The 19,122-nt window shown below is 41.0% G+C and overlaps 1 protein-coding gene across 4 annotated transcripts in view; it reads right to left on the bottom strand.

The window, feature by feature from the left end:
• Positions 1-14,993, bottom strand: part of EDIL3 (EGF like repeats and discoidin domains 3) — a 437,917-nt gene extending 422,924 nt beyond the window's left edge. For all 4 annotated transcript variants that reach the window (XM_054032539.1, XM_054032542.1, XM_054032540.1 and 1 more), the window contains exon 1: positions 14,473-14,993. In XM_054032539.1, coding sequence (XP_053888514.1) covers positions 14,473-14,539 — 67 coding nt within the window. In that variant the 5' untranslated portion in view covers positions 14,540-14,993. The remainder of the gene's footprint in view (positions 1-14,472) is intronic.
• Between the last annotated feature and the right edge of the window lie 4,129 nt (positions 14,994-19,122).

The following is a 19,122-nucleotide window of genomic DNA, read 5'->3' as shown; positions in this document are numbered from 1 at the left end:
ACTATTGTTTTAATCCTGATGTTATATACTTATATTAGTTCTATTTACAATTGATTAATAAGCAATGCAGTACACATTACTTTTTATGGGCTCATTTGTTTGATACTTTTTTTTTTAGGTGGCATCTATTATATTACAGCAGCTATACCTTTATTGAAAAGTATAACAGTGCTTCACATTAGTTTAAGATCCGTTGCTTTACTGTAGAAATATCCAAGTTATTACTTTAACAAAAAAAACAAAAAAAAAACGGGGGGGGGAGGGGGGAAGGAGGGTAGGTTTTAAATTAGGTAATTAATTATTGGAAAATGTCTGGCCTTTCCCCAGAGTGCAACCAAATGATTCATCAATTCATTTTACTTTAATTTCCTCCCTTAACACTCCTATCAGGAGAGCTATTAAACTCTTTACTTGATCACTGAATCCCAGATCTGGGACTTCTCAGCAAAAGACATCCATCTGAGATTTCTTGTGCCAAACCAGCTAGTTTTTAACCCCTAGTTTGAGTCCTTAGGGCTTCAACCCCATATAGTTAAGAACTGTGGTTTTCTGTGGCAGTCTTGGACATGAAAATCCAAATAGTTTTCTACTATTAAAATTCTGAAGTGAAATATACAGAAGAGTGAAAGCTGTACAGTTATCAAATATCTCATTCTAGATTTAATATAAAAATATATAGCTGTAGAAGTTAATTACTAAGTAAATCTTTTTTTCATGGGTTGCCATTGTCAGCTTACATAGCCCAACAAACACTGCATAAACAAACCTGACAATTAATTCCTGGAAATTTCAGCATATTTATTTTATACTGCTTAATCCATTCCGTTCATAATAAGCACCAATTAAAGGTAAATCAGCAAACATAGAAACGAAGAAAACAGCAGGTTTACACTGTAGCTGATCTTAAACACTTAACTGTTTTTTGATATGTGGCTGCGGTTGTAGATTTGCATTCTGCTAGCATTTGCGCGAGTGAAGCTTCATCACTTTAACATTCACAAAGAGAATGAAATTCGGCCTTATGCAGAGATGGCTAACAGTATAAAGCTATATATATCCAATTTTAAGTAGTCACAGCAGAGCTTACATAGGATGTGAACCTTTGGGCTGACCTTCCATTTGGGGGTCAATTTCCCCTAGAAAGGAGGAGAGGGGGAAGCATAAAGGCTACCAGATCAAGTTTATTCACATTATAAAATGTGAAATAATATACTTGCAAAGTTTTGCAGTATTCATCTGGCTCTAATAATGATCCAAAGTGAAATCCGAACAAAGGAACGTACAGAATGAAAAAGTAAAACAGAGCAACATTTAATCTCTCACACTTGTAATGGGTCTCTCTCTTTTTTTTTTTTTTTAAAAAGAGGTGGATAGCAAAACACTTCTGTTAGTTACTACATTGTTTTACTTACGAGGAAAAAATCCTCCCTTTACTCTGAATGCCTTCCTTGGGCAAAGTTCATAGTTTTGCCACAATTTTTGTTTATTTTCCAAAGAGGCTATATTGTCCATAGCTCCCATTACATATGGATTCCAAAAAGGCAAACACCTAAATAAAATTCACCTTATTTTCGCAAGAGCTGATCACTCTCGGCTCAAAAACACAAGTCTTTTACTTAGCAAAAATAGATTAGGGCTCCCCATCTTGCACCCCATAGTGTGTTGTGGTTTAGGGCTAAGGCGCCTAATTTTATACATTCAGGTTTTGGCTTTTGTGACAAAAACCCAGACCAAATCTGAAAAGTTAACTTTAGAACCAAATTTTCAGAAACATCTTATCCCAGTCTCTACATTTGTGCCCCAGAATCCATGATTCTATGAAACCTTAAAATCCTAAATTATATGAATAAAGAGCAATTGCACATTCCTAATTTGCACAATATGCAGTTTGCAATGTGCAGGCAGGATTTTGTTCATCAAATGATTGCTTTTGCGATATTGTAGACAGTTTTATATTGTTTTGGTTTTGTAATTTCGACAGTGTTTGCAAACTAATGCCTCTTTGCTTATTAAAACCAGGACAAATAAAACAAAGCCATTGCACTTAAAAGAGTTACTTTAAAAATAGCCTACATTCAACATCAAGCCATTCTTTTGATCAAAATATTCTGGGATTTTGTGCTTTTTATTCCATGAATTGAAGTCTTGAAATTACAGGGGTCAAACTAGAGCTAGTGAACCATTAAAGGTGGATAAAATAGCGGTCCACAGGAAAATAAGCACTGGCTTACCATACATTATAAACTGTCACTGTGACAACACCTTCAAACTACACACCAAGCTTGACACAGCAGGGTGTTTTGCATATAGTTCCTGGTCTAATTGTACTATGATTGCAGTTGATCTTAGTACTTGTCCATTAGGCTATACAATACCAATAATTTTCAAGACTATTTGAAAGCTTTCAATTCATGAAATAGAGGATTGCACTGAGAGCTCTTCAAAGGAAAGGAATAAAGAGTTCCTAAGAAAACAAAACAAATGAGAATAGGACCTCAGCAGCAGCATAGATCTGAAAAGACAAAAGGTCAAAAACAAAGAAGAATGACAAGGTCACCATGTTTTCCCAAATCCCTATCACAACTATGAAACTATGGCAACTGTGGGCTACAAATGCTAAGTGGCCAATGAGAAGTCCCCATTTTCATATAGGCATTTCAGGGATATCTATGATAAATACAGTCACCTCCCATCCAGGTAGTGCTGGCATAGACTTTTTGGTCTTTGGATTATGAAATAAGTATGCAGGTAGCCTGCTGTTTCCTCCATAACCATCCTGTCAGTCACCTTGATTTATTTTGTTAATATGTCACATGAAATCCTTGTATTGTGAATCTCCTCTCTTTTACCTGTACTTTCAAGTTTCCCTGGGAATTAGTCACCCCAAAATCCATGTGAAATACTGGATAAAAAAAAAAAAAGTCTTATTTATTTAGTTTTGCCCCAGACAGAATGTATTTTTATTGCTATTAATAAAAGGACTAGATTGAGCCTTTAAACTCTACCAGGAGCATGGAGCAACACATAGGGGCATTGCCCCCAAAAAGAGCACTGGGAATATGCCCCAGACATACACCTTCAAGGTGCAGTTCCTCCTTACCTCATTTCCATGGGGTGGAGTGAATGCATCCTATGTCAGCCCTTTATAAGATGCAGTATGATCTCCACTCTGGCCTATGCATTCAGTCAGCTCCACTGCCCAGCATACTGGAGAAGTAGAGACATGGCTTCCCTTACTCCCTACCCCTTCCTCTAAACATGTATGTATGAAGGCAGAATACCTCACACCCAAAACTAATATCAGGGTAGATCCTACATGGCCACACTAGGGAGTAAAAGGTGCAATTACCCCCCTCATTCAGTCACGTGTGACCAGGGCCCAACATTAGTATTTCATTAAATCCATTTAAAATATCTTTCATAAAGTCATTTACAGACTAGATTACAACTTGGTGCAGTATGTTTCTTAAAATCTTTTAGCAAGTCACGTTCTTTCTTCCTCAAAGAACAGGTGTAATAAGTCTAATCCTCCAACAATTTCTGTGCTATATTCTTAACAGCAAAATGGAGAACAAAGTTATATCCCTTCTGAATATAATTTTTCTACAGAAAAGTTGTGCTGTCTCTCTACACCCAAGGCTTTTTAAAATTATTCCAACTGTGATAAACACATATACCTTGCTGTAAACACATTGTGACCATTTCCAATATGCATTTTAAAGAAACTTACAGCTCATCAGTTCGGAAATGGAAGAGAAAAAGACTCTAATACACACACAGTCATAAGATGAGAACATTAAATTAAATTAGCCAACATTTTACCTGAAATAGTGATTCCAAATTTCACAATACATCATCTGTTTCTAAGATGTCTGGAATGGATTCCGTTTGGGAGTAAGTATAATTATGAGATCACAATGATCATAGTTTTCATGCTGGCTGAGGAGATGTCTCACACTAACAGGGAGCTGCTCTTGACCCTTCCACAGTAGGATCTGTGATATTAACAATGAGGTCTGACATCATAACTCCCAACATAACAGATACAACCATCAGATTTTCCTTAGCAGTTCTTTTAACATCAGGCATATATCTATTGAACTAATCTCTTGGTCTTCATATATCATGGTTTCTAGATTTTGAGAGAAACTGCATATCCTCTTTGGAGGATACACCCATTTAAATATCAAAATATTGATAGACCTCAGCATGCAGCTGAAACCTTCACCCCATGTGGCACAGTAGTGCTTTGAAGGAGCCAGCCCTGACACTCAAATCCAAGCAGGCAGAGGGGAGGAGCTACCCTCTACAACCTCCAGAGCCCTGGTTGATTAGACAAGTGGCAGAAAATCTCACCCACAAAACTTCCTGGTACTAGCCTTCTCCCACTGGAGGAGGGGATGTCACTCCAGCATAGGAGCTCAGCCCTACCCAAGCAAGGGCATGTAATTGGTTACAGGTAGATCTGGTTGGAAGTGTTCCAATGGATTTTTGTTTGGTTGTTTTTTTGGGGGTGGTTGGGGGGAAAGAAAGAGAACAGAAAATGTTTTTTTCCTAAAGGAAAGTTTTCCATAGGAACTTTTTAATTCTCTCCCCTCCACTGTTATTTGTTGGAAAACCAAAAGCACAAATGTTTTGCCACTGAAAAGGGGAGGAGGGAAAATGTGTGTGTGTGGGGGGAAGGGAGGTATACCCCTCTTATGCTCCTCAGAAATGTAAAAGTTTTCTTAAATGTCTTACCAAAAAGATTTTTGTTTTCATTTTTCAAGCATCAGGCTAGCTGCCATTCACAAACTCTGTAGGGCTGGGCTGCAAGAAGACTGAACTGTATGAGTGGATGGACTTCAGAAACTGCAGATCCAAACATGTCCCAAGAAGAGGGCTGCAGGAGAGACCAGGAAACAGCCTGGGTACTTTGCCACAGCTAGGCCAGGACTGCAGCCAGAATCAAGCCTACCCAATAGATGTCTTAAATCAGTGTGCCTGACTAGGAATTAGCCAAACCTGAAGTTAATACATGAGGGGGATTTAGGAGGAGTGCATCTCCCCCTCCTCTGCTGGAAGTGGAAGGAGAGCTCCAGTTCCTCATTGGTTGGTGTGGCAAGAGCTATTTCAATCATTCAGAGAAATTAGGAGAAAGTGTCTTAATCTGCCCCAGAGTTGAAGTGACCTATCAGGACAGGCTTTGAAGTCAGCCAGCACTTAGCTGGGCAGGAGGGCCAATGTAGCACAGCCACTGGGGATTGGGTAACTGCAGACACAGTGTTCTAAGGACCTGATCCTTTCTTATTGCATAGTCATTTACACATATGCAAAGAAATTGCACAAAAGCAGGTGTAAATGCTACCAAATCGGAGCCACAGATTGTATAGTCACACTACACAGGTGTAAGTGACTACAGCAGTACAAGGCAGGGGAGAACTAGCATTTTTATTTTAGAGTTTGAAATCTCTGCCTCCATTGGCAGAGGCTACCAAACTCCTCACGAGGAAGAGGTCATTTCTGAGCCACCATTCTTCTTACTAGATGCTGGTTGCTGGTCTAAGAATCCACTTTACTCAGTGTTTACTCTCACCTCTTGTTTCTTATCCAGCAGGTTTCTGGGCTTGCTTTAGTTGCTCCTCATCAACAGATTTCCACCACAAAACAGATTTATCCCAAAACAGGCTTCCTGTGAGTTCCCTCAGTGTGTTGGACTTTGTGAATTTCATAAAGAATTAAATTTCAGCAATGACTGCTATGAAAATAATAAATAATACATAAATAATACCTTGCTGAGAAAACTTGAAGTGAACGAGCAGCAAAAGGTAAGAGAGGAGAACCCGGCAATATCTGAAAAGTGTAATACCTATAGACAAAATACATGGTAGAGAGATAAAGTAACACAAGTTGTGGAACTATAACAGAATAACCAAAAAAAGAAGAACAGGAGTACTTGTGGCACCTTAGAGACTAACAAATTTATTAGAGCATAAGCTTTCGTGGACTACAGCCCACTTCTTCGGATGGGCTGTAGTCCACGAAAGCTTATGCTCTAATAAATTTGTTAGTCTCTAAGGTGCCACAAGTACTCCTGTTCTTCTTTTTGCGGATACAGACTAACACGGCTGTTACTCTGAAAAGAATAACCAAAGCCTGGATTAAAGAGACTGGAGGTGTGTAATGATGTCAAACTGATAGATGCTGTCAAAGATGATAAACAGCTACACAGAAAAATACAACTGTTTTAAGATACCTTTTACTTTCAATTTGCACATGTGAACTTGGTATATAAAACTATATTCCAAAATCATCCCAATATATTGTCCATAGTGGTTGCACCATGGAGGAAGTATAAGGACTGAGGTAATCACTGGGCAGAAATCACTTATTTTCCAATTGCCACAGTAATTCTCCCTAATTTTACAGGGCTGAAGCAGCTTCTTGACAGCAACAGAAAAAGTAGTTTTGTAGTGATTTTTGTCCGTCTCCAGGCACAAAAATATGGCAAATATATTGATTGATGCTGGAAACTGGCAAGAGATTAAGGTGATGAGCAGTTTCAGAACGTTTTGCTCTCTGTCAAAACAAGCAATAGTTTGGGAATCACTTTTTTAAACGTGGGCACTAAAAGCTGATTTGTAGCCTTACAACCCAGCCTGACCACTATGCCCAGCCCACCTTCCCAGGAAGGGGAGTGGCAGCCCAGTGAGGTAACTGATTTCCTCCCCATGCAGACTCCAACAATGCAAGTAGCCGGTGCAAGGACCCCAGTGATGTACGCTCCTCACCACACCCTTTACTCTTTGGCATGGCCGTGCATCAGGCCTTACAACTGGCCAGAAAATAAGAATTCTTTTTAGTTAAAAATGTCAAGAGTTCGGAATTTGTTTTTGTTCTGTGCTGGTACAAAACACAGGCTATTGGAATTTTTCACAAATGAAGAAATGCATCCACCCCAAGGTAGCTAATAGCCCAATGTTGGGGTCACTCACCTGGGTTGTGGAAGATCCAGGTTCTGCCTGATTCAGAGCAGGGATTTGAACCTGGGCTACACACATCCCAGTTGAGTACTGCACTCTCTCTTGCCCAATTAATATTTAATTATTTATACAAAGTGGAACAGGCATTATTGAGATAAAAACTGACTTCATAGGCTGGTGGTTAGGGCACTCAACTGGGATGTGCAAGATGCAGGTTCTCTGCTCCAGATGAGGCAGAGCAGCCACATGGGTCTTCTGCATCTCAGATGAGTGCCCTAACTCCTAGGCTATCAGCTGCTCTGGGATGGATTTGCATCTGTCTCCCTCACTCTCAGACCCTAAACCTTGCTGCGGAAAGTTTCTGTTTCAACTTAAAAAAATAATAATAATAAAGCTTTCATCGAAAAATTCTGAACCAGTTCTACTCACAATTGACTCCTACATACAGAGGCAGCTCTTAGTATGCCTACTTCTTACCTTCCATCGGATGCCACTCTCTGATGCTAGCCAAGCACTACATTCAAAGCAGGAAAATGGTACTGCCCAAGTTGCAAGAAAGCTTTTAAAGTTTTAAAAGCTACTTTGTGACCTACTTTCTGCATTACAGCAATGCTATAGTTAAGACTGTGCAGGTATCTCCATTAAAACCACATATTCTGAGGTACTCTTTACCTATGTGGTGAAAAAAGCACTTCTAAATGCTTCTTGGCATACAAGCCATAGCGTGGAAGAAACATTTTAATAAGCAGTTTGGGGTGAGGGTGGAGGGTGAGGGGGCACTGTTCATTAGCTTTTGAGTTTCAAGAAAACCTAAGAAGCCTCAACGTTTTGTTGCTCCCAATGCAGTTTTTGGCTCCTATAACTGCTTGTTTTGAAATATGAAATTTAGCACCCTATGATCTAACCCCATTTGCTATTACACCAACTGAGGATCTGACCTACAGACAATGTATATGGGTTATAGTTGCTTTAATACATTTTTATAAGGATTTTGTATGATAATGTATTCAACTCTGAATAGATTCTATAATAATCAGCTTTGAGGTAATTACATATTCTAATTGTGCCTAATAATTTGCTTATAGCCATCGAAGATCAGTCTGATTTTTCCGCTTTTTAAATCGGAACTATTTTATAGGCAAGGAGTACGATATATATCATGATTATTAAATATTTATACTACCGTAGCATTCAGAGGTCCCAATCGGACCTCTGCTCAGAACACAGATTATGCACAGCGCAAATGCATACAAAGACATAATTTCCTGCCCCAAAGAGCCAGGACTTCAAATTTCCTCAGCCTTGCAACTGCCATTTCTGTTGCTGCTTTACCAGTACTGAAGAACCAGGCTACCATCAGGAATTCTGTGCCTTCTTTTCCTGGCCACTCCCCTAAGCTAGTGGTGGTATAGAAACTGCTATGACAGTTGTATACCACCTGAAGATTCCCCTATGCTGGCTCCCCCTCCCAGCTGCTAGCCAAACCAGCTTTAGGGCTTCTATCACCACTGGAGCAGCAAGAAGGATCCCTAATGTAGGGTAAGATCTTGACCAACATAATAACTGAGTATAATAACTAAAATGGTTTGGGGCCACACCATCTTTCACTCTCTCCGGCTGAAATAAAGCACTTAAAAGTTCAGTTCATGTTTCCTTTCCCTCCACTTCTTGTTATCATAAATTTCATTGGAAGAGAGAGTGAGAGAGACACTGAAGACTTGCAGTTTGGGATAAGGAATTCTATTGCTTTTAATGTTGTCTTTGCCTCTTTAGGAGTGATAGGATCAGCCCCTTTAATATCTGTTCTGGTTCAATTCTTCTCAAGTATCTTAGATGATTTTGGACAGAAAGAATTTAGACTCCTACTTCACATTCTGCTCTCCCCAGTTCTTGGGCAAAGTTTTAAAGTTGAAAGAAATTAGTACTCTTTGGGTGCTCATCCCATGCTCTCAAACCTCCATGTGCAGTCTGACACTGTAACTAGCCAAGCCTCAAGCATACCTCAAACATGCCAAAACTGACTCTCAGTACAACATCAAGCCCTATGATCATCTTCTAAGATTTCAACACCACTCTTGGCTCTTGAGCTTGTAAAAGTTTGACTTTGCTGTTCTCAAAGAAGCATGAACAGTGAGTAAATTAGAAGTGGTAAAAGAAAGCAACCCTACACCTGGGCAATGAATTTGTATGAGCGCTCATGCATCTTTCTAAAGTAAATTATTCCGGACCACTGTAATCATTTCAATACAAATTCCTCAGGACCAGATTCTGATGCTGTTACTCATATTCAGTAGCGCCTTATTCTCTGAGTGCTCCCATGAAGTCAGTAAGACCGTTTGTGGAGTAAGCTCCTTATTCCAAGGTAAGGAAGGGTATCAGAATCTGGCCCCTAATGGCAAGAGATTTACCTTTGATGGAACTGTCAGAGTGCACTAAACTCTCATGTATTTTAACTAGTTGCTACAAGATCAGCAGAAAGGGGCACTTCAGTAATCATTCCTGCAAATGTTGTTACACAGCCTCGCATAAAACATCATTCGATTTTTATTTAAAAGGACTCTTAAAAAAAGAGGCGTCCCCATTGGAACAATGCATGGCTTGACATTGCTACTGTCCAAAACTGACAAGTCTTACATTATTGCACCCTGCTGCATCTGTTATATGCTAAGGGCTACCCCAGCAGGCACTGGAAACAAATTTGAATACAAAGGTAATCTGTTAAAGAACAGTGAGAAACCACTATGCCAGGTCACACTGTCAGCTGTTTGTAGAGAAATGGATGTTGTCTACAGATGCAAAAGGTTCACTGAGACATAAAACAGGAAAATCTTAAGAAGTCTCTGTGATGTTTTCAGTCTTCCAGTGTTGTTAGATTTGAACAATCATGTTCTGCTATTTATCTCTGATGTTTCTCAGCACTGCTGCACCACGCTGCTCATTCCAGCTGTAGCAGCAGGCTTTAGAGAAGCTTCCAAGCACTGGAGTAAATTATGTTTTTGCATTGTAACGGAGAAAAAGCAAGCATCTTTTGAAAAAGTTTCTTGGGAGTCTAAAAATATCTTCTCAGGCTCCCCAGACACAGACTAAAAAGCTTGCAGACTTTTTTGGCAATGCCAATGTCATCTGTTTGCTAAGCCTCTGTGTAAAGGCTTCCCATAATCTCTGAGCAGAAACTGTTTCAATGCAGGGGCATTACACAGATCAGTGTCTATTTCCCACAAAAGATCTACCACATGAGTTGAATTTACTGAGAAAGTTCCTTTTGAAAATGTGATTTAAAAAAACCCCACATAATTACAGTAATTGTTAAATATTAGTGTAAAGTTAAGACGTGTCTAATTAACCCCTTTCCATGAGATAGTCCTGATGGCTAATTACCTGTTTGACCACATGATTTACTTCTGGGTAGTGATTTATGTCTGTTTGTCTAAATAATCTCCACTGATACTTCTAACACCTACTGGTGAGTGTGCATCTGATTAACAGCCCATTCTCAACACAAATCAGTACCATAAAGTCTTCTTCATAGTTTTCTTCTGACATTCATCAACATTATGCTTAAATATGTATTACATTTTTAATAGATCTTGGTTTATCCACATGAGAGACAATGAAACATTGAAAACATCACATATGAATTTTTTTTCTATAATGTATCTCTTCAACATATTACTGAAATTCACAAAAGGACACAAAATCATCACAAAAAGATCATTATGACATACCTTACAACCTGTTTCTAAAGTTACTTAAAAAGTAAGCTTAAACAGAGCATTTCAAGATCATTTACATTCATTTGTGATCTTTGACATTCAAAATATAGACACAGAATTTTAGTCACCATTATAGCGAATAGTTTGCTTACAAGATTTCATCAGACTACTCTTCATTCTGATTCGTTTCTAAAAAGTGGTACAAACCAAACTGATATCCCTGTATTGCTTCTATGGAGAAGAGACAATGTTTTTACTCCATCATAAATCATCTGTTTCTTCACTGTAGCTGCTGTCTGTTCAATAAATGACACAACATCAGATTTCTTTTGCTCGGGTTTCACCAAAGAACAGCAACAACAAGAAAGGTAAACCCTTTATTGTGGTTTAGAAACAGATATCAAAAGAGCCAGTAACTCCCTTTCAAACAATTCATCCACATCTGCTTGAAAGTTAAATGCTACAAGAAGCCACTCGGCTCCTATAGCCTAGTTTCCACATATATTTGCATATAACATGGATCTGAATATCTAACTGCTGTGCCAATGTATGTATGAGATTAAAAAATTAGCCAGACTGGACAAAATAAAATGGAAGAAAAATCAATTTTTTTATTGTAATGACCAGACTATTCCATCATTATGATTGTGTATTATAAAGGATAACTTAATGATTTACTAAACAACTGTGCTAGTTAAGTATACACCTGCTGCATATAAAACTTATAATAAACATGCATTTTTAAAGACAATATGAGTTAAAAGGTATCACAATTTGATATCTCTCTTTAGTTTTCAGCACACATATATAAAAACTATAAGTTGCTTTTGTATACCAGTTAAATGATTTCCAAGGAAATCTAACTATATTAACATGCACATGCTCTAAGAATAGAAGAATGTAATGGTAGACCAGCAACACACTCATTAACGACCCATATTACTTAATTTCCATCTGTAGCTGGTATTGACCCAAAGGCAAAATAATGCAGAGCTGACCACTGCAATGATGGTACCACTGCATAGTTTTTATTATGAAAGTTGATATTTATTGAGAAAGATGAAGTTTAACAAAGCATAGAAAAAGTTTGGGACTGTTTGAAAACTTTTTGGAAGCACTGTAAGTAATTGTAACTCTTACAACCCTCGTAATTTTGAGAGTGCCTATTACAGTGTTATGCCAGAGAGCAAAATTAACTTAGATCTGTTTAAGAACCATTTTATTTAATTTTCACCATGTTATGAAGACTCAATACAATTTGCTCTTATCACTGCATTTTAAAATAATTGGAAAATATTTTACTTTAACAATTACAATTCAATTTATTATGCAAAAATGGGCAAATGGTCTCTACAAGGTATGTTGCTCTGTAGAAAAATAATGATATTCATTTAGTCCTCCAGTTACTTAAAAAAAAAATCTCCTGCTGTAACTAGAAGAAAAAGGCTTAGCTGTATATCAGGCAGTCATGTACAATTCCAATGCAGAGTATTTAAGACATGTCTAGACTTTGTCAGATATAATACCTTTTGCTTAAAAGACTTTAGGCAGAAATTGCAGGTACAAGGACAGATTGCATAAGCTATCACATGCTTGCTGCAACTGTATGAACCGTTATTGGATTTTGAGAGCAACCCATAGCGATGAATAATTTAAGAGCTAATAAAATATTCAATTTGACTGATGCATTGGTTTAATTTTAAAATAAAAATGATTAATGAAAGGGGCCAAGTCTAAATGTTAAAGAAATTAGCAAGATACATGCTCAGCTAATACTTGCTCTACACAAGTCTGACAAAATCGCATTTCTTTTTTTAGTGCATCTCAATGCATTAACCCTTACCACATGGCCATTTAGCCTATGAAAAGAAAAATCGGTTGGATACAACGACACTGGTAGCAAGTTCGCGCTGCGTTTATAGGCTGGGGACTATCTGAGGAGAAACTCATCTTGCACAGGTAGCTATTTGCAATGATGACCCCGCAGAGAGCTTTAAATTACAGTAAGAGAAGAAAGTGGGGGAAAGTACCATTTCATTGACCGTTCCTCCACTTAAAAAACAGACAGTGCTAGATACTAGGGAGCGGGCAGCTGCCAGATCATTGTCTGTGGGGACTTAAAAAGCAATTCTAGAATCAGCCTCGATCAGCAGCTGTCCTTTGCTGGGCTAGCCTTAGCCCTAGCAGTTGCTGAGTTTGGTGCCGTGTGTGTGTTACAGGGCTGAGGGTATGATTCACGGAGCAGCAGCAGCACTGGCAGGGGAGGTGAGTGTGAGTGAATGACCGCAGCACAGAGCTCCCAACAACGGGACTGGGTTGGGCGGCAGCTGCAGTTGCTGCATCCAACCCTTCCCTGCCTCCACCCAAACGGGGGCTGCCCATCTCCACACCTATGGGACAGGCAGGCGTGAGGTTCACGCAGCCACCCACTCGCTCCTTCTCTCATTGCTTTAGAATCAAAGTACAGAGAACAGTGCAGAAAACAGCACTGGGGGTGGGTAATCACCATACGAGGAACACCCCTCGCTGCATCTGAGAAACTAACTACACATCGGGTTTCATCCCATCACCTTAGAGGAGGCTGCCGATTGCGAACATTATACTAGGAAAGGTACTTGAGAGCCTCACATGCACATTGCCTGACTCCCCCGGATCCTGTGGGCTAGCCTAGCGATGAGGGTGAGGAGGAGTTTCAGATCGCAGTCCCTGCTCAGCTCAGAACAGGACTGCTTTGGGTGAATCCCTCCAGCTCCGTACAGGGGAAATGGCAGACACCTTTTCTGATGGGGGGGGGGGGACTTTCCCTTGGGGCTGCAGCCAGATGGGGATATTTCAATCAAACCCGGCACAGCGGGAGGCTTTTTTCACACCCCTTTACCTCTCCCCCCCCCCAACAATCTCTCTTGAAAACTGCACAGAAAGGATGCTTTAATCTGCCAGGGAGAGCGCCTCAAATTCTGGACCAAACCTCCCCTGTCGCTACAAACTTGAATACACCGAGCCAGCAGCGCTTCGTATTTCCCAGTATCCCTCCTCTCCGAAGCGTTCCCATGAAGATCAGACCAAGCCTTCGCTGGCTTTGCATTAAAAAAAACAACAACAACAACAATCCTCGTTACTTTATTATCCCTTCTCGCATCCTTAGGTGATTAAGAGCCTGACAAGATGAGCTCCTGCAACTTTTACTACGGGAGGGGTGGGGATGAATTAAAAACCCATCGGATTAAGGAGTGTGTTTTATTCCCACATTTCAGATGGAGAATGTCCTAGTTAGAGAGCCAGCCAAAAAGAAGATTGACACAGGCGTTCATTAGTAGAGCGGTATTAAAGCCCGTGAATGTGTTTGCAAACTGTTCAGCATTTTGCTGGCTCTTCAGCACCGAATTAACACCCTTAAAAAATGAAGGGGAAGATGTGGACAGCTCTTGTGGATATGAAGTCTTCCCAACCTCTCATCTGGATTACATTTAAACTCTTACCGTCTCCTTCCCACTAATTAAGCATAGTTACTAAACAGAACATGTGTGCTGAGGCCAGGGCACCTAATCCGACACAGACACATATTAAAAAAAAAAAAAAAAAAAAAAAAAAAAAACCACACACACACACGTTGTCAGCTTTGTATTATTCACAGCTTCCAATAGTTCACGTCTCACCCCCCCCCGCCCCCCACAAGATCGCCTGCGTCAATTCTCACTCCACACAGCGCACTTCGCTTCTGATTCTGGGATCACTTGGCTTCCCCGTGGCCCCACGGACACCCCCACCCTCCCCACTGCCCTCACGCCCCTCCTCACCTTGGGTGATTTGCGGCCCCCCGAGGCTCAAACAGAGCAAAAGCCAGGCGACCAGCAAGCGGCTCATCGTGATCCTTTTTCCTCCCCCCAGGGGCGAGCCCAGGCAGGGGGCGGGGGGGGGGGGGTTCGTTTGGAAAGAAGGAGGAAGAAAGGGGAACCTTCCACCAGGCGACTCAGCAAGAAGATGTCCTCTTCCTGGAGGTTCCTTGGAATAAGGCTAATTCTCTTGGCGGGTGGCTGAGTTCTGTCTCTTCCCCTACTAACAAGATCCCGGAATCAGGCAGAGCAGCTCACAGTCTGAGCGCTGCAAGTCCATCACGGCTTGCAGAGCAGGGGCTGGTCCGGCGATGCGCTCGGGAGCTGGCTGGGTGTGTGGCGCTCCCCCCTGTCTACCAGTGGGCTGGTGACAGCCGCCTCCTCCGGCGCCTGCTGCTGCAGGGGCTTCTGCCGGGAAGGGAACAATGAAGGGAGAGAGGACAGAGCCCTGCTGACTGGAGAGCGCACTGTATACAAACAGAGGCGGCGTGCCTCGGAGCGGAGAGCCACCTAAGCTCCCTCCCCCCCGCACTCCCCTCCCCCTAGTCCCTTCACTGGAGCGGCTCCTTCTGCTGGAAGAGAGCGAGAAGACGACACACAAAGAGAGATGAGCACAGCCACGCCCTGGCACCTACTCCACCCTCCAGTAAGAACCCCGCAGCCACAGGGACTGGAGGACTCAGTGGAAGGAGGACAGCGCTATGGAACAGGAGGGAGGTGGTGGTTTCTTGTAGCTGGCCTGGGTGGGTTTTATTTTCCCAGCTGGTGTTTGGTAACTTTGCAATGAAAATCCTCACCCGTGTAAAAGCTTGCCAAAGCCTCCTTGTGCTGGAGGAACTGTTCCCCTCGCCCCCTTAATGGGTCATTCTTAAATTGTGCAAGTGCAAAGAGAAACAAATGTTTGCTGATTTCCTTCTGCTCCTTTTCTAGGTGACTTCAGGGCACATGAAAAGGTCCCAGAGACTGAAAGGCTCTGCCCCTTGGGAGGCACAGTCACTGGCAATGCAGGCTTCATTGCAATAAAATTGGGTGGTGATGGCCGAGGTCCATAGGACAATGGTCAAATGAGAGGAAGTGCTCTCCTGGCAATTTAGAACTCACAATGGGTGAAGTTCATCAACAGAACAGCAGGGACAGTGCCAGTCTGCCCCTGCCAACCGCAATCCTGATGGCAACCTGTTTCCACCCACACTTTGGCAGACCATCTGAACCAGAAGGGGACTTGATCCAGCACTATTAAAGTTCAGTGTCCATGCCAAAGCAGTATCTAGGAGCTTGAAGACGAACTGTGCGCACTCCAGAGTCCTCTTCTGCCAGGGAATTTCCCATAGGCTACCAGATAATTTTTGTTTTGGTAACTACTAACTTGTGTTGGATTTTGACTGATGTCAAAGGACAAACCACTTTAAAGGGCACTACTTGAATAAAAAAAAAACATATAGAATTTTCAGCTAATCTACTTACATGGCCCCATTACTATATCTGAGTGCTACACCATTTTAAACACAATTACCCTCACAAACCCCAGTGAGATTGTGGGGAGTATATCCCCATTTTAACAGATAGTCTCGCTGTGCCTCCATTCCCTAAGTCAGAGCCCAGGGGAAGTCTGTGGCAGACCAGGAAACAGAAGCTAGATCTCTGAAATCCTATCATCTGAACCATCCTTCCTCTCTTTCCCCATTCTCTGAATAACATAAGTTATACCAATGTAAATTCTAGTTTAAACAAGGTCTAGGTGCCACCATAATATTATATTATATGAATAAATAAATAGATAGTTGTGTGGGTGTGGGGTTTTCTGTCTAACAGCTTATCCTTACCACCAGCTAACCCACTCTCTACATTTTAGAGCTCCTTCAATAAGCAAGAACATAACCTGTGAATTACCCTGCTGACCTCTTTAGAGGATCTCAGATACCAGCTTTATTTTAGAAACCTCTTTTACTTTAGGAGGTAGCTTTATCAGTCTCCCATCCAAGCACTGATCAGATCTGAACCTGCTTAGCTTGTGAAAGCCGAGAAGCTCAAAGCCTGAGGTGTGCAGCTGCTAATTATATTACAACCTCAATTATAATTAAGGTTATAAAAAAGCAGCTACTGCAGCTGGATAGTAATTTTTTCCCATAATGTTTTCTAATAAGTATGTACTTTGTGCACAGGAGGATTTTTCATGTCATACATCATTCACAACTTGCTGCACTGATTTCACAAAGTACTCAGTACATATTTGCCTTAGAACAAAGAAAAGAAAAAAAAGATATAATAATTTTAGAAGTCTGCTATTGCCACCTCTGGAACACGGCCTCAGGGGTGGTGGTGGGGAAATCATCCTTTTGTCACTGCCCATATAGGACCTAGTACTACCTTTCTTGCACATGCAATATATCCAGTTAAATCAACTGGAGTTTTGGATGCACAAGGTGTGGAAGATCCTTCCATCCCCAAACATTCATTGTTCAAAACAAATGTCCTGTAATGCCAAGTCAATCGGAAGACAGGTAGATAAATGCCTGGGGGGACACAGCAAAACATACCAAGTTGATGCCAAAACATAGAGCTTCTCTTCCTTCCCCACCCCCAATTTGCAATCCCCCTTTCTGACAACGTATAAGAAGGAGGTGGGAGGATCTTTATGTGACATCATCAATATCATTATGATCACATTTCCTTTCTCCTCCAAAACCAACTTTCACTGTCTAAATGGAACCGGTACACTGCAAAGTCCATTCTATGGCTAAACATCTGAGTGGGTTGAAAATTAAACAAAAATAGGTCTTTCCATCTCTAAAGGAAAGAATATAAGAGACCATAAAGAAGGAGAAAGCTATGCAGGCCAAAGTGTGGAAGTAACTGTCTAATTCCAGCTGAAATAATTCTTTGGGTACGTCTTCACTACCCGCTGTATTGGCAGGTAGCAATCGATTTATCGTGTCTCGTTAAGACAATATATCGATCCCCGAATGCTCTCACTGTCAACTCTGGAACTCCACCAGAGCGAGTGGTAGCGCAGTCAACGGGGGAGCCATGGCCATCGATCCCATGCTGTGTGGACCCCAGGTAATTCGATCCAAGATACTTCGACTTCAGTTATGCTATTCGCATAGCTGAAGTTGCGTATCTTGGATCGATCCCTCCCCCTAGTGTAGACCAGCCCTCTGTCTAGTTGTGTCTAAGTGGGAAGGCAATTCAGATTTATGGGAAAGGTATAACAGTGGCTCTAGCACAAGGACTAAATCAATTATGAGGACAAGTACTAATGGACAAATATGTATGTCTAGTATACGTGCAACACCTTTGTATGATTCCTCATAAAGAATTCCGCTGCTGTCAATGTATCAAATACTAAATTAAACATTAACATGTCACTTCTGCTCCATGTGTAGAGCACATACTAGGAGTCATTTATTCAGGCTTATTGGGGATCCATTAGACAGAGTATTTTGTTTTTTCCTTCTCATATTTCTGCATCATTGATGGCAAACTGGCATCTTGTATACAGAATCTGTGCAGCCTACAAAGCTGAAAGCAGTAAGTGTTGTTTGTGACCATGCTATTTTCAGTTGAATGGAAGTCTATTGACTGCAGAATTGTGGGAATGGGATTCAATCAGTGTGCAATGTTAGACGCTGAAAAAAATTTCACATTATTGACAGAGGGCTGGTTGTATATTGTATACAAACACTAATACAAGCTCCAACCCCACAACCTGACTCCCTAATCGGATTATAAAATCCTTCTCCACTCTACAAAGTGACAAGTGTCCCAGCCCCCATGTCATCTGTTAAATTTTCCCATACATTGTGTCGTGCATACTCAACCAGATTGCTCCCAGCTTCCTAAATCCTCTTGTATCTGTCCCCATATAAAACATAGGTTTGGCTGATATGTTACATTCTCCTATACTTCTATCTTTTCTTGATTCCTCTTCATGGATGTAGGACCTTACAGAGATTTCTACCAAGTTTCTCTCCTTGCCTGGAGACTCAACTGTTTCGACCTCTCTAGATTACTTTTGATTCAAGTCTTCTTGGCCTCCAATTCTGGAGGCAACAGCAAATTTGATGTGAGTTGCGTTTACCTCTGAGAAACACTTGAGAAAGAAAGCCTTGTTAACACATTTCAATTCCTGCTTGGCAACACAAAGGGGCAGAAGAATATAAGAGGGCTCTGCTTGAACACTAAATTATGTAACGGCTGAACGTTTCTAGGATGGCAGGTCTGCCTCTTGTTTCAGTTTCACATTCAACACCATGAGATGAAAGCAGAAAGCCTGCAACCACTTCATGGACCACAGTTTGAAACCCACTGGTCTAAAATATAAGGGACTTGGCACAGATACAAATTGCTATAGGAGGTGAACCTGCCAAGCAAAGGAATTGGTTTTGAAAGTCCCCTTTTGAGAGGCAAATTTAAAATCCATATCTTAAAAGCTCAACAAGCAAGCTTATCTCTGGTGTAAGACCACTGGAATCTGTGAAATCTGCGCCTTGTATGTTTAAGTGTACATACAGTATTAAGGTGATGTCTTTATTAAATATTATTCAACTATAAACCTACAAAATAAGTCTTGAACATTAGTTCTTAGACAAAGTAGCTGGTGAACTTATTGAG

The sequence above is a fragment of the Malaclemys terrapin genome, chromosome 6 (genome assembly GCF_027887155.1).
Source record: "Malaclemys terrapin pileata isolate rMalTer1 chromosome 6, rMalTer1.hap1, whole genome shotgun sequence".
Taxonomy (NCBI): domain Eukaryota; kingdom Metazoa; phylum Chordata; order Testudines; family Emydidae; genus Malaclemys; species Malaclemys terrapin.
This window is presented reverse-complemented; position numbering and strand designations above follow the sequence as displayed.